This window comes from Eucyclogobius newberryi, unplaced genomic scaffold, assembly GCF_026437365.1.
Source record: "Eucyclogobius newberryi isolate DKJ021-1_F unplaced genomic scaffold, fEucNew1.0.hap1 SCAF_19, whole genome shotgun sequence".
NCBI lineage: Eukaryota > Metazoa > Chordata > Actinopteri > Gobiiformes > Gobiidae > Eucyclogobius > Eucyclogobius newberryi.
Window position 1 is genome coordinate 27,696,974 of NW_027315823.1, and position 24,737 is coordinate 27,721,710.

The following is a 24,737-nucleotide window of genomic DNA, read 5'->3' on the forward strand; positions in this document are numbered from 1 at the left end:
TCCATGGCCTAAACCATTAAAATGTCCGGCAACATCACCAATCAGCAAATCAAGGACATTATTTCAACAAATTGACTATGATGAGTCGCGTGATGTGATCAATATTGAACAGGCAGCGCTGTTATGCAGGTATGTGAACTTTGATGGACCAACTTTGAAGAAATGATCAAATATATAATTGCAGGTCGTGTTAAATTGCACTGTTGCCCAGATATTGGGGGGGAAAGAGAAGAGGATTGTATTATTGAGGTTTGAAGAGGACAGCGTTTTTGTTTTTTTCGAATCCTCGAAATAAAAATGACACAAATCTGATTCCTTAATTGTATTTCTATATTTTTATCAATGCAACAAAATATGATACATTAACATTGCAATGGAAGTTAAACTTAAAGCATCAAATATTGTATAGCAGAGTAGTGGCGTGGTGCGTCACTCTCTCCAGGGGGCGCTGCAGGGAAAATAAAAATGTAATCAGATATGCTCATTATGTATTGCTACCCTAGTCATTTTGATAGTAGGCCAATATAGCTAATATACACTTACAGCCAGTGTTCACTTCATATAAGGCTTTACTTTTTTTGCAGCTCCAGACAGATTTGTGTTTTGTTTTTCTGGTCCGATATGGCTCTTTGAACATGAAACTAACCAAAACCAAAGTTGCAGTGTACAAAGTTGATATATTTCTGCATTTTTGTGGTTCGTTTTACGGTCCATTCATGCTTTATCACATTTCTCACAAACTGCCACAATATTGTAATAAAAGAAAAACGTCAAGATTTTTTGTATTTCTGGAATTTCCCCATTGGACAAATAAAGGTTCTCTTATCTTTTTTTTTGTGCTGAAGATATTACTGCTGACAACGACAAAAAAGATTGAAAAAAAATGATTGTGTTTTAACCGCTCGATAAAAAATAATAATAATAATAATAATAATAAATGATATACATTTTTGTCAATATTACCCACTTATTTCAATTTTTTTTTTTTAAGCTTGTGGAAGAAGAGAAGAACGTGCAAAGTTAATAGCCTTAAACTTTAAAAATCTGAAATTTTAAAATGCAACTTTTTATATTTTCATTCAAACCAGTTCTCTGAAATTTGGGCACGTTTAATAGGCATTGTGAGACATTCAGCACATATTTATAAAAGGGCAAATGTGAAACGCTGTTACTTTTTATTTATTATTGCAGCTATAACTAAAGCAGATTTGAATACAAGCTCTTAACTTGTAAAACCAGAGCACAGAACATATTTACATACACAGAGTAAACAGGATGTAGGGAAAGCCCAAGTCACAGAGTAAACAGACTATTCAAATGAAATGATTCACTTTTATGTTGCTGTTCTTACATTTGTCTAAAGCAAATGTTTTATAAAATATTGCAACTTGACCATTTGAAACAGCTTGTTTGCTAAAGTATACTTCTGTCTTTTATAAATATTTAGTTACTTCAACAAATGATTTTAGCAGTCGACTAATAAGCGATAATTTTTTCGATTAGTCGAAAATTGTTTCCATGGAATATTGACTTTTTAAATACATTATCAACCAAATAAATGTTGAAATATGGTTCTATGCTTCTGAATTTACAAATAAAGTAGATTTTTTTTTCTTTTTTTTACACTAAGATTTAATTATGCTATCGTTTTTTGTTGGGTTAGGGTTTATTTTATAACCAATTACTAAAAACGGTCATTGAAATATATTTCTAAATAAAATTATGTAGTATAGCACAGCCAGCTAGAGTACAATAATATGTTACTTGAAAAGGTGTTTTGTTTTTTTAATTCACATAATACAAAACATTTTGGCATTACAAATTATACGGTTTATTTTGATCATGGCTTTCTTTATATGTAATAATGGTTATTTTTATCCATTACCTTACCAAAGCATGAGGCAGCACTGTTAAAAGAATAGTTTGTCAAAATGCAATTTCTGGTTGAGCTTGTTATGAACACAGTTAGCATAAAAAAAAAAAAAAAAAATTAAAAAAAACACACACACCTTTATTGGGAACGTTAAAATGTCCCAGAATTAAGGTCGAGCCAGGAAATTATTATACAATGATATTTCAGATCTAACATTGTATTTAATTAATCATCTTTACCTTTATTTCATAAAATGTTATTTGTTCATTTATTAGGTTAGATCCTCAATAACCTTATTAAAATGCAATATTCAAACATAATGAACAGAGCAGCCAGTTGGTGTTTAAAGTATCATGATAGTGTTCGAGTTCTAAAAGGTGTCTTAGTTAAGCGAGTATTTATTATATTTGAGTAATCTTACAAAACATACAATTTATAAACAAACTTATTTAATTTGCTTTGGCATAGGAAATATGGAATACTTCAACGTATTTACTTAAATGTTGCTCTAAAGTAGAAATCAAAACTATGGGTTGATAGTTATATTATTATACTTAGATGCTCTTTCACTTTCTGATCAGATTAAATTATAATTCATGTACCAGGTTATCTCTCGCAATACCGTACACGGCTCACGATACAATATCATGACACTGACAATTTTACCAACATTTTTGAGCCAAATATACTTCACCGCAAGTATTTTCTTTATAAACCACAACTTGCAAACTTAACAAAAAATATACCAATTCTAATCATCAAACCAGTGAATATGTCAAATGTATAGAATAAAAAGTTCCCTTTTTTATATAAAACAATAAAACAAAATTACCAATGTTACAATACGGCAGCCCACAATATTGATACTGTATCACATTCAGTATCACTCTATATCGATACTTTAGCACGGCACTACTTTGGAATAGGCTGTGTACAATGTGCAAAACAATACAAAGAGGTAAACAAAATGCATTCCCTAGCGTTGTTTTAGTCAAATTTCTGGACAAATAATTTAACTACATTTGAATACTTTAGCCTATATTATTATTTTTTGCATTAATATTATTATCTGAATATAGAACAGCCAATAATAACTGAAGACTAGCCACTATCCTGTATTCAGAGCACATTAGTCAAGAACAATACCACATCAGATCGTTTTAAAAGCCATCTTGATTTTAAATATTTCCATTTAGAACATTGAATTGTGCCAAAGTCAGTTATAGATCTTACCTTAAATTATTAACGCCCGTAATCCTAAACCTAGAGAGCCTTTACCCGAGAGCGCAGACAACAAAAGCAACAATCTCCAACTCCTCAGCTGCAAGAACAACAAGACGAGGCTAACGCTGCTGCTAACGGCTGCTAATCACACAAAGAAACAAATACTCAAATCATTCCCGTCCGATCGCCACGAAATCCGACAAAAACGGGAACCCGGCGTACTCAAACCCCGCTCCCGACGATGGCACCTTGATTGGCTGGAGGAGGCTAATATTAGTTTTCGCTGTTGTCATGCAAATTAGCAGCAGCATCCTCCGTTAGCTCCATGCTAAAGCCTCCATGCTAAAGCTAAACCGTAACGAGACAGCCCCGGACCGAGCCGTGAGCCGCGCGCAATCCCCGGCAAAGCGAGCGCGGGTCGGGGGGCGGGTGAAGGCAGAGTACGGGCGAGGTGAGCGGGGAGACGCGAGGACAGGCGGCGCGATGGAAGCGATACCTTGGTGCTCTTTCGGCCTCTCCGTCTGTGGCAGGCGGAAGTGGTGAAACGGGGGAAATTCCAAGCTCGGTTTTGATGTAAACAGCACAGATACGGAAGCCCCGAGGCGTGCGCGAAAAGCGAACAGGTTTGGCCATAAACTACAGTCGATGGTTTTTAGAAAATTAAAAAAAAGTGTTTTTTGCCATAGATCGATAATGGGTTTTCGCATAACTAGGTTAGATTGGCCTTTATTGTTAAAAATCATATAATTTATCTTATTTTGGAAGCATAATAGGTTAAAGCAATATAAAAAAGTTTGATTATTAGAAAATAATAGGTTTTAACACAAATAGGAAATAATATTTTTGCATAAGTACAAAAAAATGGGTTATGGTTAAGGTATATTTGTCACTTCAGAGCTACAGGGGCAGCTCAGGGACCTAGTGCACTACCTAGTCCTGTCCTAATCCTTGCATGGGGCGTAGCTAAACCCAATTTAGTGACTCGTAGTAGTGGGACATAGTCGGGCGTAGTAGTGACTGACGCCTACCTTTGACCGACTTAAGTTATGCAATGTTTTCCTAGTTATGCTAAAACCATTATTGATCCATGGCTTTTAACACACTTTTATTTTCTAAAACCATCGACTGTAGTTTATGGCCAAAACATATTCTCTTTTCGCGCACGCCACAGGACTTCCGTATCTGTGCTGTTTACATCAGAAACGAGCTTGGAATTTCCCCCGTTTCACCACTTCCGCCTGCCACATACGACATGGCACTAAGATACCGCTTCCACCGCACCGCTGTCCTCACGTCTCCCCGCTGTCCTCACGTCTCCCCGCTGTCCTCACGCCTCCCCACTCACCTCGCCAGTACTCTGCCTTCACCAACTCCCCTACCCTCACTTGCTCGCTTTGCTGGGGATTGCGCTCCACTGGTTCTGCGTCTCTCCCGTGGACGCCCTGGTTCCTCGTCTCTCCCGTGGACGCCCTGGTTCTGCGTCTCTTGTGGACGCCCTGGTTCTGCGTCTCTCCCGTGGACGCCCTGGTTCCTCGTCTCTCCCGTGGACGCCCTTGTTCTGCGTCTCTCGTGGACGCCCTGGTTCCTCGTCTCTCCCGTGGACGCCCTGGTTCTGCGTCTCTCGTGGACGCCCTGGTTCTGCGTCTCTCCCGTGGACGCCCTGGTTCTGCGTCTCTCGTGGGCGCCCTGGTTCTGCGTCTCTCGTGGGCGCCCTGGTTCTGCGTCTCTCGTGGACGCCCTGGTTCTGCGTCTCTCCCGTGGACGCCCTGGTTCTGTGTCTCTCGTGGACGCCCTGGTTCTGCGTCTCTCGTAGACGCCCTGGTTCTGCGTCTCTCCCGTTGACGCCCTGGTTCTGCGTCTCTCCTGGTTCTCTGCAGTTTACACATCTTCTGCCTGCTTCACCTGACATGAAAGCCAGAATAAAACAAAACCTGATATTTTTACAATAAACATTATGTGTGTGCTCCTAAATCTATGTAACAGTCAAAGCTAGTTAGAGAGTTAAAAGTCCTTCTAAAGCTGATGTTTTTGTATTGGATTGCACAAGTCATCAGGTGTTTGATATTCTCCCTATTTCTTATTTTTTTTACATAAAATGGTATATCATGAATCTTATTAAAACTAGTTTATTATTAGAATAGCAAATTAGACCAATGCTGGTGTCTTGAACTTGGTTCTTGAACTTGAACTGTTCTTGACCTCTTCAAGGTGATCCAGTCAGTGGGCTGTCGACAGACACAAGAGTAATGAGAGAAAACCTAAATATTGCTGTATAATAAGATAAGATAAGATATTCCTTTATTGTCCCACATGGGGAAATTTCATTGGTGCAACGCAGGTAGTATAATATTGCATATACACGGATATTTAAATAGCAAGCAAATGGACACAAATTCCTTGATGCTTTTAGATGTTCAGGTCAGTCTGTAGTTTTAAGTCAGTGAAGAGAGTTCCACTGGCTGGGTCCATTAAAAGTGGTCTGTCAAAAAGATGTTCTGAACTTTGGAACTACAGTGTCCAAGTGCACCACAGGCCGACAACCAGTGCACTAGCAGGACTAAAGCCCTTTGTGCTACACGCAGTTGTAACTTTTACGCCCAGTGTGGAGCAGGCGTAAGTCCAGCTACAACATTAGAGAAGTGTGGACAGGGGCTAATAAACAGAGCAGTGGCATGTGACCGCGGTCAGACGTGAAGTCCAACGGGCCCCGGAGCGGCTGTCTACTCTGATCAGCCACAGCGAGATCAAAACACAGAATCGATCAACAGTTGGATAAGAGAGGTCTATGGAAGCCCTTTTCCGCCAAGTCATAATTTTGAGTTTTAATCTCAAAATTTTGAGTTTAAAAGTCAAAATGTTTGAGTTTTAAAGTAATAATTTTAAGTTCTATAGTAATAATTTCCAGTTTTAATGAAATGTTTTCCCATTTTAATCGAAAATTTGAGGTTTAAAGTCAACATTTTTTGTTTAAAAGTCATAAGGCAAGGCAAGTTTATTTGTAGAGCACAATTTGTACACAAGGCACAAAGTGCTTCACACAACAACAACAACAACAAAATATATATATTAAATTAAAATCACAAAGACATGACAGAAATCACAAAACCTTCATTTCTATTCATTCAATTTAACAATTTTGCTGACATGAATCATACATTTTGTCTGTGCTTTGTGATCCGCCAGATAGACAATCTATTGGACAACACTGGCAGACACTCCACACACTCTTATTATTTGACCCATATTTATTTGACATTGCCAGCGTGACAGGTGTCTCCGGGATGGGCACATCGCTTTTAGATTGATTCTTTCCCATGTTTGACCATCCCTACCTTATGTGTGGCTCTTTTGTATCTTCAACATTTGGGTTATGGATATTGCAGGAGTTTATTCCAAATGAAGAAAATGTATAGTTCATAGTACATTTATACACATTTGTACTGTTTGTTCAGTATTTAATGTGGCTGTTTTATTGCCACATTTGTTTACACAATAAGATAAGATAAGAAGCTTTATTTGTCCACACAATGGGGAAATTTTGGTGTTGCAAGTAGATACAGAAGTAGAAGAACAGATGTTCTAGAAGAACAGAACTTATAGAAAGCTTTAAAAAAAACACTTTTAATAGAAAAGCTCTTAAAAACAAAGCTCTTAAAGACAAAACCTCTCATATTCTTAAAGGTTGAATGGACGATTTTTCTGGCCCAAATCTGAGTCTTATTTCCTCGTGGCGTGGACTGACGATTAGTCCTGCCACATATCAATCATAAAACGCACCTACCGCTCACCTGCAGCCGCGTGCGGCTCGTCCCCAGTACGTTTCCGCGTGTCTAAGCGCATTGATCTATCATAATATAGTTCCCTCAGTGTACAGGACAAAATGAAGACGGAGAAAGACTGTTCGAGCTGACGCAGAAGAAGACGGAAATCTATGGGAGACAAGAGATGTGATGCGATCCGTCGCGCTAATAAACAAACGCACGTGTGTGTTGTATCAGTCCGCAAGGGGGGGGGCATGAGCACTTCCGCCTGCGTTCTCAAATCGCCGAAAAATCGTCCATTGTGCCTTTAATAAGGAATAGAAAAAAATAAAAAATAAGACAAAAATAATAATAATAATAGTGGCAAAAGTAAACACTCTTATTTACAGCAAGTATATGAACATGGATATGACAGTATTGCACACGATGAAGTCAGTATTGCACATGATTATGTCAGTATTACACATGGGTATGAGAGTATACACGTGCTCAGGGCAAGGTTTGTTGTAGAATCTGACAGCAGCAGGAAGGAAAGACATTCATACAGCGAGGGTGGATCAGTCTCTCACTGAAGCTGCTCTCCAGAGCGGACAGAGTGTCCTGCAGGGGGCGACACTCATGGTCCAGCATAGATGTGAGTTTAGCCAGGACCCTTCTGTCCCCCACCTCCTGCACCGAGTCCAGAGCACAGCCCAGGAGTCATAGAAGGTCTTCAGGAGTGGCCCTGTCACTCCAAAAGACCTGAGTCTCCTCAGGAGGTAGATGTGCAAAATTAATATGCAATTTCAGTCCATTCACTTTGTTGTTTACAGCTGAAAAATATAAAAAAAATTACTCAAATATATAAATGTTCCTTGTTACCACTCAACAGTGTAAAATAAAGATGGTGATATGAAAATATAAAACATTACACATGTAGTTCAGGGTAACTAATGCCACTCATATGCTGTTTTATGAAACAGGCGCCAACAATTGTGTTTTATTTCCTCTTAATGTAGTAATGGCTACTATGCACTATAAGGAACAGTATCATCATCATATCAACAGTATTGCTTTGCTCTTTACAATCTGATATTTTATAAAGTGTAAAGTGTCTCTCTGCTTCTATCACTACAGCAATTATGAAAATTAAATCAAATTAAAAATGGAACTTAAACTTAACGGCTTAGCCATGGAAACCAAGCTTGTAACAAAAGAAACAGTAGAGGTACTGGCAATTTTCTGACTTCATTCTCACACACACCTTCTCTGCTTTAGTCCTGGCACTTTCCCTGGTAAATTCCCCAGGTAAATTGCCAGATAAAGAAAGCTAAGGTAAAATGGCAAAATGCAGGTACATTCCCAGCTAAGGGTGCATGTGTGAATGGGGCTTCATAGGCAGTAATTAAGTCCACCAAATCCCGTTATATATAGTATAATATTTACTTGTCTTAGTTTGTACACACTCATATTTGTCTTGGAATAGAATTACATACACATTTGAAAAGGTTGCAATCATTCAGGTAATACTTTGTCCTCATTATACATTACATTATGATGTCTAATTAGAAATAAAACCTGCTGAGCTTGTAGTTTAAAGCTCCACATTTACGTTTTGAAGGGGTTACTGCTTGCCTGGAATGTTGCATAGTAGGGCATTAAACTTGTCACTATATAAACACTTATATACAATGTACTAATACATGTTCGTGACCCAGCAGCTTAGCGGGTTGTTCCACTGCTCTTTTGTTTACTTTTTAAAATTTCCACCCAATAAGGAGATCAGGGGATCAATTCCCGGGCCAGACCAGCGTCACATGGTCTCTATGGGTGGAGTCTGCAGGTCCTTCTCGTGTTACTGTGTCTATGTCCCTGTGACGCGCTGGCCCCTGTCCAGGGTGAACCTGCTTAAGGCCAAAAGTCACCGGGATAAGTTCCAGTCCCCTGTGACCCACAGCGGGAACAAACGGTGGAAAATTACTGAATGAATGGCAAGTTTTTTGACCTTTGATCCTGAGTGCTGTTGCAAGATAAGTTCAGTTTAATGCCATACTATGGAACATCTTAACAAAGCAACAACAAGAAGGTGGTAGAACCTCTACCAGAAAAGTTACAGAGCACATCTTTTAATTTTGAATATCATGCAATGTCACAATATTCACAAGGACAGGACTGAAGATGGACCAGTTTCTTTAAGAGATGTAAAACACTGTTTGATGTTTAAAACAGTTGTGTCTAGTTTCCCTGGTTGTTGGGCACAAAGAGCTCATGGCAGGCGGACGTCACCATGGCGATCAGAGTGATGAACTCCTGGAAGTCAATCTTCAGGTCTCCGTTCTGGTCCAGGTCTGTGAACAGCTCGTCCAGGGTGTCGTTCTCATTGATTTTCTGTTTAAAGAGACAAAAAGTATAAATATTTTAGTCCTCACATTTCCAAGTAGACAAAGAAAAGAATGCATTCAAATTACATTTCATATGCTGATACATAAACATTGTTAAAAATATGATAGAATTTTGAAAAACAAAACAGAGCGAGATGACATATATCATTAAAACAAGAAAATGTAATTGTCGTTAATCATTGACAATAAGTCGTGTGTTACGCAGCTCCGAGTCGTTTAAAGCGCGTATCCCATGGTCCCACAAAATTAATACAACAAACTGTTTGTGTCCGTTTGCCGTCCGAGGGATCATTTATCTCAGTCTGAGTTGAAGCCCGTCCCTCCTAAAAGCAGCTCTTTTGTTTACCCGTTGTCATGGTGATGTCCCCAGTGGTATAAACAGATTTATATTGAATCGCCATCACTCCAGTTTGTCCTAAATCTTCCCGGCGACGTCCTCCAGATTTCCGCAGCTCCCATGATCCAGAGCTTCTGCATCAGAGGCCCGAGCTTCTTTGCTGTTTTACAATTGATTTAAAAGTGTCTGTGTTGCCATTTACCGTCTTGTGAACGCTAATGTCACTTCTGTTGTGGCTCTGACCTGAATAAAGTGGTTCATCTCGTTGTTGATCAGCTCCTTCAGCTCCGCCTTCCTCAGTTGGCACTCGTGTGCTGAGTATTTGTGGAAAACCTTGATAATTGTCACCATCCCCTTCTCCAGCTCCGACATGTTGTCCACTGAGGCCTGGGGTTTGAAAATACACAAAAGACAGACAGAAGATAGAGTAGCCCACACTTAATTGCCCTTGTTTTTGAGTCACTTTCATTAAATGTTTTGTGTTATTTTAGTTTCCCTTCCTTTTACAGTTTACAAAGCACTATTATTTTAAATGGACTGTTATTCCTCCGCACTTGAGCTAAAAACTACAAACTTAAGACTACCTGACATTGAGACGGTGGTCTGAGCAGACGGGTCAACATTAAGCTTTTTCTAAGGTGATGTAAATGCTCTGATTGTGTCTCGGATGTAGATGAACTGCCTTTTCACTTTGTTGTTGTTGTTGTTGTTGTTGTTGTTGTTGTTGTTGTTGTTGTTGTCTATTACTTCATTGATTGTCCTTGTGTTTTAGAGGAAATGATGATGTTGAAATTAATCTTATATTTAGAGGTGAACGAATAATGATGGGCGTATTTTAGAAAAGAATGTCAAAGATTACATTTTTATTATATTTAGGGAGTGGTGCGCGGCCGAAACTTCTAGGCTATTTCGTGCCGTGGCTCCTGAAACTGCTGGGCTATTTGACCGCGCCGGGTTAGGGTTAGTCCTGACTCTGGCACCAGCAGGAGGCCGGTCCATGTTTAGTCCTGACTCTGGCACCAGCAGGAGGCCGGTCCAAGTTTAGTCCTGACTCTGGCACCAGCAGGAGGTCAGGGCTAGGGTTAGGGTTAGGGTTAGCCATGAGGCTATATGGCCATGCCGCGGCTCCTGAAACTGCTGGGCTATTTGACCGCGCCGCGGCTCTGTAGCCACGGCCATGTAGGCCCGAGCGCCACAAGCTGGTGAGAGGCCTATTAGTTCCGTAAGGCCGTGCAAAGCACGGCTGCGAAAGTGCGGGCGAAGCGCTCGCCCACTTCCAAACACTCACTAACACACTCCTCCACTCATGCACGCCCCATGCATACTAATTAGTAGTAGGAAAATGGAACATTACCGTTGTAAACGGGCGAAGCCCGTGCAAAAGTGCGCACTAAACGAGCACTTTACATAGTGCTCGTCATCCCCATATAAAGCGCTTGTTAGCGCTAAGAAGCTCACAAACACGTTCCCCATCTCTTGCATGTTCCGTGCATATAAGCATGTAATGCAAAAAATGAACATTATTACTGTATAGAGGGCCAAAAACACAAAGTGGGCGGAGCCCATTCAAAATTAACGAAAGTACCCGTCAGTGACCAGGCACCCACACCATGAGGTAGAAAATGTATAGCTTATGACATTTGAAAAATGGGAAACATTGTTTTCGCATCGGAATAATATTCTTTCTTTCTTCTTTCATCTTTCTTCTTTCTTCTCGGGACCAACCCCCTATTTTTCACCCAGTGAACATTGACGAAAAGTCACAAAAATGTGCACACCTCGAAAAATCGTGCCTCTCTACAGCGCCCCCAAATGTCCCAAAAATTCATTGAGAGATAGGAAATGGCCCCTAAAAAATCTGATAGTAGAATCATGAATTTTGGTGCAGAGATGGATGGTGACAAGAGAAGTAAAAAATATTATTACGGCAACGCCGTCAGCCCAACCAAATGTAGGCCATATTGGCATGTCTCAGGAGTTTTTCCAAATGTCGTACTTTTACGAACTCCTCCCAGGGTGTTGGCCCTAAAAAGCTGAAATTTGGTGAAAATGGTGCTCAAAAGTTATTCAAATTACTTTGACATCTGTCACTGTCTCTGTGAGGCGAAGCCGCAAACTGTAGCTAGAATTTCAGAAATGTCCCAAATTTTAAATTTGCTGCCGTTTGCATGAGAAACCTCCCATGTTATTCCAATGGGGAAATCACCAGATGCCCGAGCACGACACATGGAAAACAGCTTGTATACATCTTTTCAAATAAAAAAATATTTGTAATCACTTATTGCTATTTTTTTTAAACTAAACTGTAAGGTTTTTTCCACTTGAGGACACATATGGAGCCTGCACATTAACGGTCAGACCACTTAAGGTAACTCTATACTAATCTTTGTACTTTGTCAAGTCATTCACAGCATTTACAGAACTAACGATGACAAATATGTTTCTTACCTCCATTTGCAGTTGCTCTGTCTCGTCCGCTCTCCTTCTGCCTTTGAAGCCTCACCCTCTCCTCTTCTTTCTGCTCTCATCACCACTCTTTCTCTCTCTGTACCCTCTCTCTATATACATCCTCTCTCATTACTTTCTCTCTTCTCTCTCTCTCTCTCTCTCTCTCTATCTCTCTCTCTCTCTTCACTCTCTTTCTCTCTTCATCCGAGAGAGCCATGTTATTGATCGTATTGACTGTATTAGGCCTCCGCACACACCCCACTCGCTCTGTAATTGCTCCAGTAATGGACAGCCCGTGGTCAGTCTTGGACCAAAAAAATGAATTTCCTGGTTCGTTCTCGTGATGTGGCTCGACTTGTGGTCTGTAAGTGCATGTCAGCGACAGAGGAAGAGGGGGAGAGACGGGGAAAGAGAGGGAGCAAAAGGGGGAGAGAATGAGGAATTAGAAGGGATTCATCTGTGCATTATAATGTGAACCTGAAAGGGAAATGTGGTACAAATTGGATGATTGGATAATGATTTGAGCAGTAGAAAGTTTAAGAACAAAAGGCTAACACAGCTGTACATTTCGTCGAAAGAAGTAATATAATTATGATGCCACAGACGCCGTGGGAATGTGGCCTTCAATCTGTGCCAAACAAGTGCATAAATACAATATAAAGTCAAGAAAGTTTGTTTTAAAAAATGTCTACCCGTAATAATAATAAAAACAACATTATTCTTAAAATGTATATGACAGGTTAGATCCACAATTTCACCAAAAATTAAAACTTAGCAAAAAAATAAAAATATCTTGCCTATAGTTTTCCAACGTTGAAGAATTTTGCTGACGTACACAATGTAACTTCCTGGTTGGACGTTTTCTCTGTTATTACTGGACAAGAAAAAAAAACTGGCACAAAGTTCTTTGTGTTCTTTGTCAACATGAATAAACAAAAGTGCAACATCCTCAAAAAAGGTGATCGTTGAAAGTACTTTAAAGGAATTATGGAGGATTTTTTGGTGTCAAATCTGAGTCTCTTTCCTAGTGGCGTGGACAGCCAAGTAGTTCATTCACATGTCAATCCTGGGATGCACCTACCCCTCACCTGCAGCCTCGTCGGCTCGTCCCCAGGAGAGCAGCATGTTTGCCTGTGTCTAAGCGCATGGATCTATCATAATATAGTTCCCTCAGTGTACAGGACAAAATTAAGACAGAGAAAGACAGTTCGAGCTGGCTCAGAAGAGATGGAAATCTACCTAGACGAGTGATGCGATGCGATCCGTCGAGCTAATAAACAAACGCACAAGGCTTTTGTGTGCTTCCGCACGGGGGTGAGTGTGCGTGTACACTTCCGCTTGAGTTCTCAAATCGGCAAAAAATCCTCCATTATTCCTTTAAGCCATAAGATTATTATGACAAATTTGTGGAGACAATCAATTAAATTTCAATTCTGTTCAATTTATTTTTGTAACGCCCAAAAGGGTTTTTGGCATTGAACAGAGAATAATGATCACGTTTCATCATGCTGTGGTCCAAAATGTTATAAGAGATGGTTTGGTGGTTTGGTATAATTTGTCAAAACAAAATCTGAACTTAATAGACTTGAGCAAATAGCACTCACAGTCATGGGAGTAAAATAAGTAAAATAATCAACCAAGCGAGGAAAATTATGTCTGACCCTTTAAAATATGTCTTAAATAGGTCTGAACCAGGACAGAACCAGGTCTGAAACAGGTCTGAAACAGATCTGAAACAAGTCTGAACCAGGACGGAACCAGAACTGAACCGGGACTGAACTAGGACTAAACCAGCACTGAACCGGGACTGAACTAGAACTGAACCAAGTTTGAACCAGGCCTGAAACAGGTCTGAACCCGGTCTGAAACAAGTTTAAAGCAGATCTAGGATCTGTACCTTGATGGTGAAGAGGAGGACTTTACCTCTGGTCACCATGTTCAGATATAAGCTCAAGGTTCTATTCAAGGGGGTTCCCATAAAAAAAAAAAAAAAAAAAGGAGTCCTGTATAAAACTCCTTCCTCGCCATATCAGAACCTGCTTCATTCAGGCCATGTAATCTGGACTCTTGAATACCCAGTGTCTCGTGTTGTGCCTCTCTCATCTCTTCGTTTGTGCGGCTGAACTTAATGCATCGCTTTACATCGCCGGAGTCTGCAGCTCTTGTCTGGGATGTGGTTGTGGCCTGGGGATGTATATAAATTGATTTTGTGTGTTTTTGGGCATCATCTGAGTACGTAGTGTAATGCCTGTACTCTGCGTCAGAATACCCTCAGTGAGACCGACGGCAGTGCTGTATGTGGATTGTACTTTGTGTTATTGTGTCATTCATTTTTTTGTATCTTCAAAAATGATAACTGTGTCCAAAAGTGCACGTAATATTTCCTGGCAGTGGTTCGCAAACGGTTCCCAACAAGTGCCACCTAAGAAAACCTAAATGGTGGTTTGAGTCCCACTCTGATTAGGGACTTAGACTGCAGTACTTCCTTTTACACCTTACCCACATATTGACAATAGCTTGACTTTTTAAAGTATTAGGGTATATGCAACAAAGTACAAGTATTTTTTTTTTAAATATATATGACCAATGAAAATTAAGTAGTTGGTTCAGTTGTTTCTGTTGGATGTCGGTTCTTTAATCAGTTCACTGCATTCACTCTTTAATAGTTCTATGTGAAATACATTTCTAAAGGGTACTTCTGTACTGAGTCCATTGCCACTTAAAAAAAAAGTACGTAAATCCACCTTTTTAGGCAGGCGTATTTATAGTCTATGTGACTTCAAAATTATCCTTCTTGGTATTAATGTTTGTATGTCATTATTGTTGTTTTAATCTGTTTGTATTTTATAACTGTGTGTGATGTGTTGTTGTTTTAACCGTTTTTTAATCTTCCAGGCTATGCTGTATACAACATTTATAATGGGTTCAGAAAATGGGTTCAGATAACATGATAAAACACAAACATAAATACAAATAAACCTTATTATTGATACATTTTTAAGGTAGCTATTGCAACGATCTTAATGTCTCATAATTCTGAAATCCATAGATATTACCACATAGTATTTATGTGTTTGTTTATTCGTGTAAAGAAGTCAAGCGGTCATAATGTTTTGCTCAGAGTTACGTGCACGCCCCTCTGCTTTCTGCGCGTGCGCGCCCCCTGCTGTACGTAGGTGACGGTACGTCAACTCTTCACTTCCTGGTGACGTCGCTGCTGTGACTTTGCCGCTGCTGCAGGAGCTCTAAAAAGCCAAGCCCTTCTTCCTTCCTCCGCGGTGGTGGAAACGGTGCTTATTTCTGGTAGAATAACCCAGACACCGAGCCTTACCGAGGTGTTCCTGCTCATTTCAGCCGCCTCAGGGAGCTCTCAGGGCGGGCAGAGCACGGCAGCGCAGCGGGGGCGCTGGGGGGGGCACGGATCCAGCAGGGTTCAATCTGGTTTTTGACAAGAGACAGGTAATTTTTGACTTCTGCACTAGTAACTTGCTATAAGATTGCCTGATCAATTTAAATCTAACTTCAACTGTTACGATGCCATTTTAAGAATGAAATAACATCAGTTTTACTGCAGATATGTTTACAATATCATGCTAGTGTTTATGTTTGAGTTTATGTTCGGGTTTATGTTCGGGTTTATGTTCGGGTTTATGTTCGGGTTTATGTTCGGATTTACGTTCGGATTTACGTTCGGGTTTACGTTCTTTACGTTCGGGTTTACGTTCGAGTTTACGTTGGGGTTTACGTTCGGGCTTACGTTCGGGTTTACGTTCGGACTTACGTTTGGGCTTACTTCGGGCTTACGTTCGGGTTTACGTTCAGACTTAAGTTCGGGCTTATGTTCGGACCTAAGTTCGGGTTTACGTTCGGGTTTACGTTCGGGTTTACGTTCGGGTTTACGTTCGGACTTACGTTCGAGTTTACGTTCGGGTTTACGTTCGGGCTTACGTTCGGGCTTACGTTCGGACTTAAGTTCGGGTTTACGTTCCGGTTTACGTTCGGGTTTACGTTCGGACTTACGTTTGGGCTTACTTCGGGCTTACGTTCGGGTTTACGTTCAGACTTAAGTTCGGGCTTATGTTCGGACCTAAGTTCGGGTTTACGTTCGGGTTTACGTTCGGGTTTACGTTCGGACTTACGTTCGAGTTTACGTTCGGGTTTACGTTCGGGTTTACGTTCGGACTTACGTTCGAGTTTACGTTCGGGTTTACGTTCGGGTTTACGTTCGGACTTACGTTCGAGTTTACGTTCGGGTTTACGTTCGGGTTTACGTTCAGACTTACGTTCGCCGACTTAAGTTCGGACTTAAAGGTGGAATGGACGATTTTTTTCAGCAAATTTTTTTTATCATATTTCCTCGTGACGTGGATAAATCATTTGTCCTGCCACGTATCAATCATAAAACGCACCTATCGCTCACCTGCAGCCGCGTGCGGTTCGTCCCCACATTTCCGCGTGCCTAAGCGCATGGATCTATCATAATATAGTTCCCTCAGTGTACGGGGCAAAATGAAGACGGAGAAAGACAGTTCGAGCTGACTCAGAAGTGGACAGAAATCTACGGGAGACGAGCGATGCGATGCGCTCCGTTGCGCTAATAAACAAACGCACGTGTGTGTTGTATCAGTCCGCACGGGGGAGTGCGCATGTGCACTTCCGCCTGCGTTCTCAAATTGACGAAAAATCGTCCATTGTGCCTTTAAGTTCGGGCTTACGTTCGGGTTTACGTTCGGGTTTACGTTCGGGTTTACGTTCGGGTTTACGTTCGGGTTTACGTTCGGACTTACGTTCGGACTTACGTTCGGACTTTCGTTCGCCGACTTACGTTCGGACTTAAGTTCGGGCTTACGTTCGGGTTTACGCTCGAGCTTACGTTTGGGCTTACGTTCGGCTTAAATTCTGGCTTACGTTCGGGCTTACGTTCGGCTTAAGTTCGGGCTTACGTTCGGGCTTACGTTCGGGTTTACGTTCGGACTTACATTCGCCGACTTAAGTTCGGACTTAAGTTCGGGCTTACGTTCGGGCTTACGTTCGGGTTTATGTTCGGACTTACGTTCGGACTTACGTTCGCCGACTTAAATTCGGACTTAAGTTCGGGCTTACGTTCGGGCTTAAGTTCGGGCTTAAGTTCGGGCTTAAGTTCGGACTTAAGTTCGGGCTTAAGTTCGGGCTTATGTTCGGGCTTAAGTTCGGGCTTAAGTTCGGGCTTAAGTTCGGGCTTAAGTTCGGGCTTAAGTTCGGGCTTAAGTTCGGGCTTACGTTCGGACTTGCGTTCGCCGACTTAAGTTCGGACTTAAGTTCGGACTTAAGTTCGGACTTAAGTTCGGACTTAAGTTCGGGCTTACGTTCGGGCTTACGTTCGGGCTTATGTTCGGACTTACGTTCGCCGACTTAAATTCGGACTTAAGTTCGGGCTTACGTTCGGGTTTACGTTCCGACTTACGTTCGGACTTGCGTTCGCCGACTTAAATTCGGACTTAAGTTCGGACTTAAGTTCGGGCTTAAGTTCGGGCTTAAGTTCGGGCTTAAGTTCGGGCTTAAGTTCGGGCTTAAGTTCGGGCTTAAGTTCGGGCTTAAGTTCGGGCTTGAGTTCGGGCTTGAGTTCGGGCTTGAGTTCGGGCTTGAGTTCGGGCTTGAGTTCGGGCTTGAGTTCGGGCTTAAGTTCGGGCTTAAGTTCGGGCTTACGTTCGGACTTGCGTTCGCCGACTTAAGTTCGGACTTAAGTTCGGACTTAAGTTCGGACTTAAGTTCGGGCTTAAGTTCGGGCTTAAGTTCGGGCTTACGTTCGGGCTTAAGTTCGGGCTTACGTTCGGGCTTAAGTTCGGGCTTAAGTTCGGGCTTAAGTTCGGGCTTAAGTTCGGGCTTAAGTTCGGACTTAAGTTCGGGCTTAAGTTCGGGCTTAAGTTCGGGCTTAAGTTCGGGCTTACGTTCGGGTTTACGTTCGGGCTTACGTTCGGGCTTACGTTCGGACTTACGTTCGCCGACTTAAATTCGGGCTTACGTTCGGGCTTACGTTCGGGTTTACGTTCCGACTTACGTTCGGACTTGCGTTCGCCGACTTAAATTCGGGCTTAAGTTCGGGCTTAAGTTCGGGCTTAAGTTCGGGCTTAAGTTCGGGCTTAAGTTCGGGCTTACGTTCGGACTTGCGTTCGCCGACTTAAATTCGGACTTAAGTTCGGGCTTAAGTTCGGGCTTAAGTTCGGGCTTAAGTTCGGGCTTAAGTTCGGGCTTAAGTTCGGGCTTAAGTTCGGACTTAAGTTCGGGCTTAAGTTCGGGCTTAAGTTCGGGCTTAAGTTCGGGCTTAAGTTCGGGCTTAAGTTCGGGCTTAAGTTCGGGCTTAAGTTCGGACTTAAGTTCGGGCTTACGTTCGGGCTTACGTTCGGGCTTACGTTCGGGCTTACGTTCGGGCTTACGTTCGGGTGTGTGTCCGGGTTTATTTTCGGTTTTATGTTCGGGTTTATCAGTAGAATAGACAAACTAGGCTTCTTCAGAACATTATATACCTACAGTTTTGACAAGCAAGAGGACTCAAAATGTATTATTTTATTCCGCAGCTGCAGCTCAACTAAACCTGGTACAATCTTGAGTCAATGCCAAAAATACTTTGGAAAACAACACTAAATTTTTCCATCTCCTTTTGAGGTCATTTTTAGACATTGCTTTTCTCCAAAACAACAATGGCAATATAATATCACAACTACTGCTAATGTTTGTGACATTAATTGTAGCTATATTATCTCAGTCATTTCAATTTCAGAGATATTTTATGTTTTATTATTTACTTTTTTTATAACTTTTTTTGTAAATAGCGCCACAAAATTTTTACTTTAAATGTAATTTCTTATTTTCTCAGTTGTAACACATGATTTAGACGTCCCCGCCCATTTCTGCTCTGGCCTATTTTTCTACGGCCTTAATTAGTTCTTCGACCTATTTTCTCGCACTATGTTTTCCTCTCCCAGGTGTAAACGGGTCAGTTGAAACCATCTCAATCCAAGGATCCGTTTTGTAAAAAATTAAATGTATTAAATATTAAAAACAGACCCACAAACTACTGAAATACATTTACCATTTTGTTTTTGTTTCAGAATGTTTTCTCTTTCGTTTCCGAATACTTTAGACTTCTTCAATACTGTTTTAGCCTCATAAAGTCTTTTCTCTGCCGTTAGACATGGCGGACCTGCTGAAGTTGCTGCTCCGAGTGGCAGAAAAGGCCGCCAACGTAGCTCGAGTCTGCAGACAGGAGGCGCCACTGTTCCAGCTCCTCGTCCAGGAGAAAACCGGAGTGGACAAGAACAAGAAGTTTGTCCAGGATTTCAAAACGCTCGCCGACGTAATTATCCAGGAGATGATACGGCACAATGTTGGAGCACAGGTAAGACCCTAAAAGACCCTAAACCCGGGCACAACACGCCACTACTGTGTTAAATGTGTAATAACATTTTGGGTGGCACAAAATATCCCCAACATGGTTTCAATAAAATAATACAATAAAAATAAAATGACTACTGATAGATTTGATTTTTTTTGGGAGAAATAACAAAATTGCCCTTCCAGTTCTGAACCAGAATTAAACTAGGACAACACTAGTACCAAACGGGTCTGAACCAGGACAAACCCAGAATAAAAACGGGTCTAAAGCAGAATTAAACAAGGACTAAACAAGACCAAACCAGGTCTGAACTAGCACTAACCCAGAATTAAACCAGTAAACAATTACTGGAAGATGGGTCATGGGCCGGATTAAATAGCTTGGAGGGCCTGATTTGGCCCCTGGGCCTTATGTTGAATAGCCCTGCCCTATATTAAAGAAACTCCTCCTCATCATCGTCTGTGCGGGGCTGGATGTCACAGCACACCAGTCGTCTCCGTTCCCTGCTTTTCTGTCATTCATGGTCTGATTTCCACATTAATCGTGGTCTTCCTCAGCCCCTCTTCGTAGCTATTCACACTTCTAGAAGGAAGTTGTGGCTTTGTGACAGTTAATGTGACCAAAATATCTCAGTTTTTGAAAAGAACTTTAAGGCCAATCTGTCTTCTGATTTCTTCCTTGTTGTTAACCTTGTTTTTAAATACTTCATATGTCTCTGATCTTGCTCTCAGGCTTTTTACGTTAGTTTTGGACGCTCAATCTGTTGTGTTTTAGATTTTAGTCAACTTTTTAAGTAAGTATATAGAAAAGTAATAAAAGTAACTTGCAACTTGCAAAAATTGTCAAAAGGTGCTCCATTTACTTGCAGAAATAAGTGATGTTCTCTAATGATGGCTCTTACAAAGCATAATTTACTCTTTGTGTATTTACTTCTGTAATTAGAATGTAAACTTTTTACATGTAATGTTTGTTATTTTTTGCAGTTTCCTGAAATGATTGGTTTCATTAATGGAGAGGAGTCGAACAAGTTTGAGAATGGCCACGGTGAGTCTGGAGCTGCAGCAGAATTTTATCTGACCACAACATTTAGATTGAAAAGGAGCAACAGGCGTGATAATGTTTGTGTTCTGTGTGGCTTCTAATGGAGGTCAACAATCGTGCAGTCGCGCTCCTTTTGAAAGTCATATTCGCATTCATTTTCCTCTTTGACATTTGGGAAAAAATAACTATAAGAGTTTGAAAACTTGACGGGGCTCATAAAGTTTGTGGTAACATTTTTTTTTTTTTATGCCACTCCCTTATTTTATTTTTTATTTTTTCATTTTGAATCTGTATTGTTATTATCATGATATTTTATTTATTTTATTTATTTTATTTATTTTATTTATTTTATTTATTTTATTTATTTTATTTATTTTATTTATTTTATTTTAACCTATGACTAGTTGATCCCGGGGCAGATACTCTAGACCACCACAGCAGGCAGTACAAACACCGCAAGGTGTTGTTGTTTAGCCAATATAAAGATCAAAAGTTTGCATTATTCATAGTGAGAATGGAGAAATTTGGAATTAGATAAGGAGGGATTAGGGACAAGGGAAAGTCATATTTAAAATGTGATGCATATTTTTTCTTAACCTGATTCGGTGTGTTTTGTAGGAGAGAGCGTGGTGGTGACGGTGTGCGCCTCCGAGGCAGAAACGGCTGAGTTATTGGCCAAAGTTTTAGACGGAGACGCGATGGCCGCTTCACTTTTGGCTCGAGCCATTCACCAAGACCCGACCTCCATCGACGCCGACACGGACAGGCTCAGCATCCCCCTCCAGCCCTCACAACTGGGCATCTGGATCGATCCTATAGGTGAGAGAGGGGTACTACATGGGGCTAAAGGATTCCGTGTAAACAGGGATGGTCTGATGGGGAGTATTTGATATTCTTGCTGATGTGGCCAGTGTTAGCTAGCTAGCTTGTGTGACAGGTTGCATGAAACCCTGTATTAAGGGATGGGCAATATAATTGGTGCCAGTATGCCACATTCTGTTAGCAGTGCAGACGATACTACAGACACGGATACGTTTTGTTCCTGCATGTGAGATGTGTTTATGTGTGCAGATGCCACGAGTCAGTACATCGAGGGTAAAGAGGAGGAGCTCCAGCAGGGGGTGCTGTGTCCCTCTGGGCTTCACTGTGCCCTGGTCCTGATCGGGGTTTACCTCAGGAGCAGCGGGGAGCCAGTGATGGGTGTCATCAACCAGCCCTTCAACCACAGGGCCCCGGATGGCAGTGGGTGAGTCTGGGAACACTGTGGGCTTCATTAGAAACACTTTTTTGAAGCTTTAAAACATCCAACCTCACACAAGCAAGAAACGGACTCCTTAGTCTTTCGTTAGTCTGTTGGTCTTTCGTTAGTCTGTTGGTCTTTCGTTAGTCTGTTGGTCTTTCTTTAGTCTGTTGGTCTTTCGTTAGTCTGTTGGTCTTTCTTTAGTCTGTTGGTCTTTCTTTAGTCTGTTGGTCTTTCTTTAGTCTGTTGGTCTTTCTTTAGTCTGTTGGTCTTTCGTTAGTCTGTTGGTCTTTCTTTAGTCTGTTGGTCTTTCTTTAGTCTGTTGGTCTTTCTTTAGTCTGTTGGTCTTTCGTTAGTCTGTTGGTCTTTCTTTAGTCTGTTGGTCTTTCTTTAGTCTGGTTTTACTTCTTTAGTGTGTTCTTACTTCTTTAGTCTGTTGGTTTTACTTCTTTAGTCTGTTCTTACTTCTTTAGTCTGTTGGTCTTTCTTTAGTCTGTTGGTTTTACTTCTTTAGTCTGTTCTTACTTCTTTAGTCTGTTGGTCTTTCTTTAGTCTGTTGGTTTTACCAATTATTTTTCCACACACTTTGACGATGCAAATGTTTTTTCCAAGAAACTAAAACGTCAATAAAGACTCCACAAAACGGCCGTGGAACACTTTCTCAACATGCAAATAAAACGTGCGATCGACTCACAAACTGACTCCACCCCTAAAGCACGACCTCATCTCCTTCCACAGTTGGCGAGGGCAGCACTTTTGGGGCGTGTCCTGCGACGGCCTGAACCTCTGCTCCTTGTCCCGACCCAAACCCAGTCCCGGTCCGGATCTGTCCGCGGTCCTGAGCTCCAGCGAGAAGCCCAGTGTCAAAGACGCCCTCTCCTCGGTCTGCAGCCCCGACAAGCTCATGTACGCGTCCGGCGCCGGCTTCAAGTTCCTGTGCGTCGTCCAAGGCCTGGCCGACGTCTACGTACTCTCGGAGGGCAGCACGTTCAAATGGGACTCGTGCGCGCCCCACGTGCTGCTCAAGGCCGTCGGCGGCGGCGTGGTGGACCTGAGCCGGGCGCTGGAGTCCGGGCCGACGCGAGCCGAACTGACGTATCACCGGCCCGACGGCGGCGCCGCGGGGGCCGACCGCTGGGCCAACGCCGGAGGACTGGTGGGCTACAGCGACCGGGCGCAGTTGCGTCGAGTTATCGAGGCGCTCCGAGGCAAAATCTGACCCTCGGATATTATATTATATTTGACTGTTGGTGTCGCCGAAGATTTCAAACTTGATTTCAATATTAAGGATGAGGTTTGATATAACTTATTTCAACACCACAAATTATTATAAAAAAAACGCTCCTTTTTTCAAACGAGCATCTAGTTGTGATCCTAGTTTTAGTGTTTATTAGTATCTGGCAGTGTTTAAGGGATTTGGGGCGTTACAAAAATAAATTGAATTGAATTGAACTAAAAAACTACTTATCCTACTCTGAGTAAGCCCCGCCCCCCTGTTTACCCTCACAGCCCTGTAACATTAGGTATTAAAGTAGCTATTATCTATATTGTGTCATTTTGTTGAAACTGGGATCACGGATTGAGCCATTTCCTTAATATCGATATCGAGTTTGAACTTTTGTATCACAATGCTATTTTATTGTATTTACTATATTTGAAATCACGGTGAAGACTTGAGATTTTAGGAATGTTTTGAGGGCTAAAGGTTTTATTTTTTGTGAGAGAAAATATATGGTATAAAGAATGCAGTATTTTGCTTATGATTGTGAGGGTTTAAATGCAAACGATTTACGTAAACAGCAACTTTAAAAGCTATGTACCAATTGAACTGACTTTATTCAATCATTTCAGTGTTTCTCGTCAAAAACCTTGTGGCTTTTCTTTGCAAGTGAAACGTGGATGTTTTTGTTTAATTATGTTTCTTGTATGTTTTATGCAGTTGCTGTCTTTATACTGTTTTTTTTTTGTCTATTCGTTTATAATAAGAGTCTAAGAAACACCACGGTGACCAGATCACTTTGTCAATGCTTCACCTTCAGGTTTGACCTCACATTTCACTCAATGCTCAGTTTGACCCTTAGGTGAGGTTTATAACGTCACTTCCTGGTTGGACATGAGCAGCAGACGTGTCATGGAGGTCTTGATCATGTCATAACTCATTTATACTTTGTTTTAACCTACACTTTTGCTTATATGAGTGTGTGTGCGTGACAAATAATCGTATATTTTCTCTTATGTAATTGAGATATTTAAAATTTGATGAAAAAGCTCAGCCATACATTTACTTTCTACTATCTCTTTAAAATAGTCCCTTTTTAAACTGACTTCTAGTTTTTATGTGTAAGAGCTAATTATGTTAAGAAGATAAAATATATTGCTGTATAAATTGTTCTTAAAAATAAATGTTTATTTGCTGTCATACAGACTGTTTATTCTAAGTATTAGAACTCTTATAAATGTATTTAAATAATCAAATAATTTTCTTTGAGCAACAGACAGTTCAGAAGGTAGAAGTAAAAAGACTCATGTTTTTAGTCATGTAATGTTTCCATGTAGAAATAAGGCAGGTTATCGTAAAAACTACCAAAATTGCACATTTTTGGGACGTTTAAATCTGAACTGGACGGAACCAGGCTTACATTTCTTGTGTCTTGATTTTGCGCACATTAGTTACAAACGGACTGAAAACTGGCCTAAAGATTCAAATTAATATGCATTTTAATAAAACTCCTTTTGAAGTTTCAATGTCCAATACAAATCTATGAAGTGGGTAAAATTAAGTAATAGCTCCGGTGTCTCTTAAAGTGCGTCCTCGTTTGGTGTTTGCGGTGGAGAAGTGAAGGAAGCTCAGGGATTTTCAGCTTGAACAATCAGATCCTTAAAAGGAACAGGTCTCAACTTTTTCCATAGTTTCAGGAACTTCCGTCAGTGAAATACACAGACCTTATGAGGTAAAACTGATGCTCGGATCTGAAAGGATATTTATGTGTCAAACGAGTCCAGTAATGATAAAAGATCCCTCTTTGGCATTGCTTTCCTCAAAATGTGTAATTCTTCTTT

At 41.1% G+C, this 24,737-nt stretch overlaps 2 protein-coding genes across 2 annotated transcripts; one reads left to right on the top strand and one right to left on the bottom strand.

Annotated features, from left to right (window-relative positions):
• Nucleotides 1-8,177: 8,177 nt before the first annotated feature.
• Nucleotides 8,178-12,132, bottom strand: LOC140366285 (protein S100-B-like). Its single transcript, XM_072452953.1, has 3 exons — nt 12,025-12,132; nt 9,820-9,963; nt 8,178-9,225 (listed from the first exon to the last, which is right to left on the bottom strand). Exons 1-3 carry the CDS (start codon nt 12,028-12,030, stop codon nt 9,073-9,075), a joined length of 303 nt encoding a protein of 100 aa, XP_072309054.1. The 5' UTR covers nt 12,031-12,132; the 3' UTR covers nt 8,178-9,072.
• A 3,135-nt stretch (nt 12,133-15,267) lies between these two features.
• Nucleotides 15,268-22,924, top strand: inpp1 (inositol polyphosphate-1-phosphatase). Its single transcript, XM_072452545.1, has 6 exons — nt 15,268-15,483; nt 19,194-19,399; nt 20,380-20,440; nt 21,056-21,256; nt 21,509-21,683; nt 22,416-22,924. Exons 2-6 carry the CDS (start codon nt 19,196-19,198, stop codon nt 22,894-22,896), a joined length of 1,122 nt encoding a protein of 373 aa, XP_072308646.1. The 5' UTR covers nt 15,268-15,483; nt 19,194-19,195; the 3' UTR covers nt 22,897-22,924.
• Nucleotides 22,925-24,737: the final 1,813 nt, after the last annotated feature.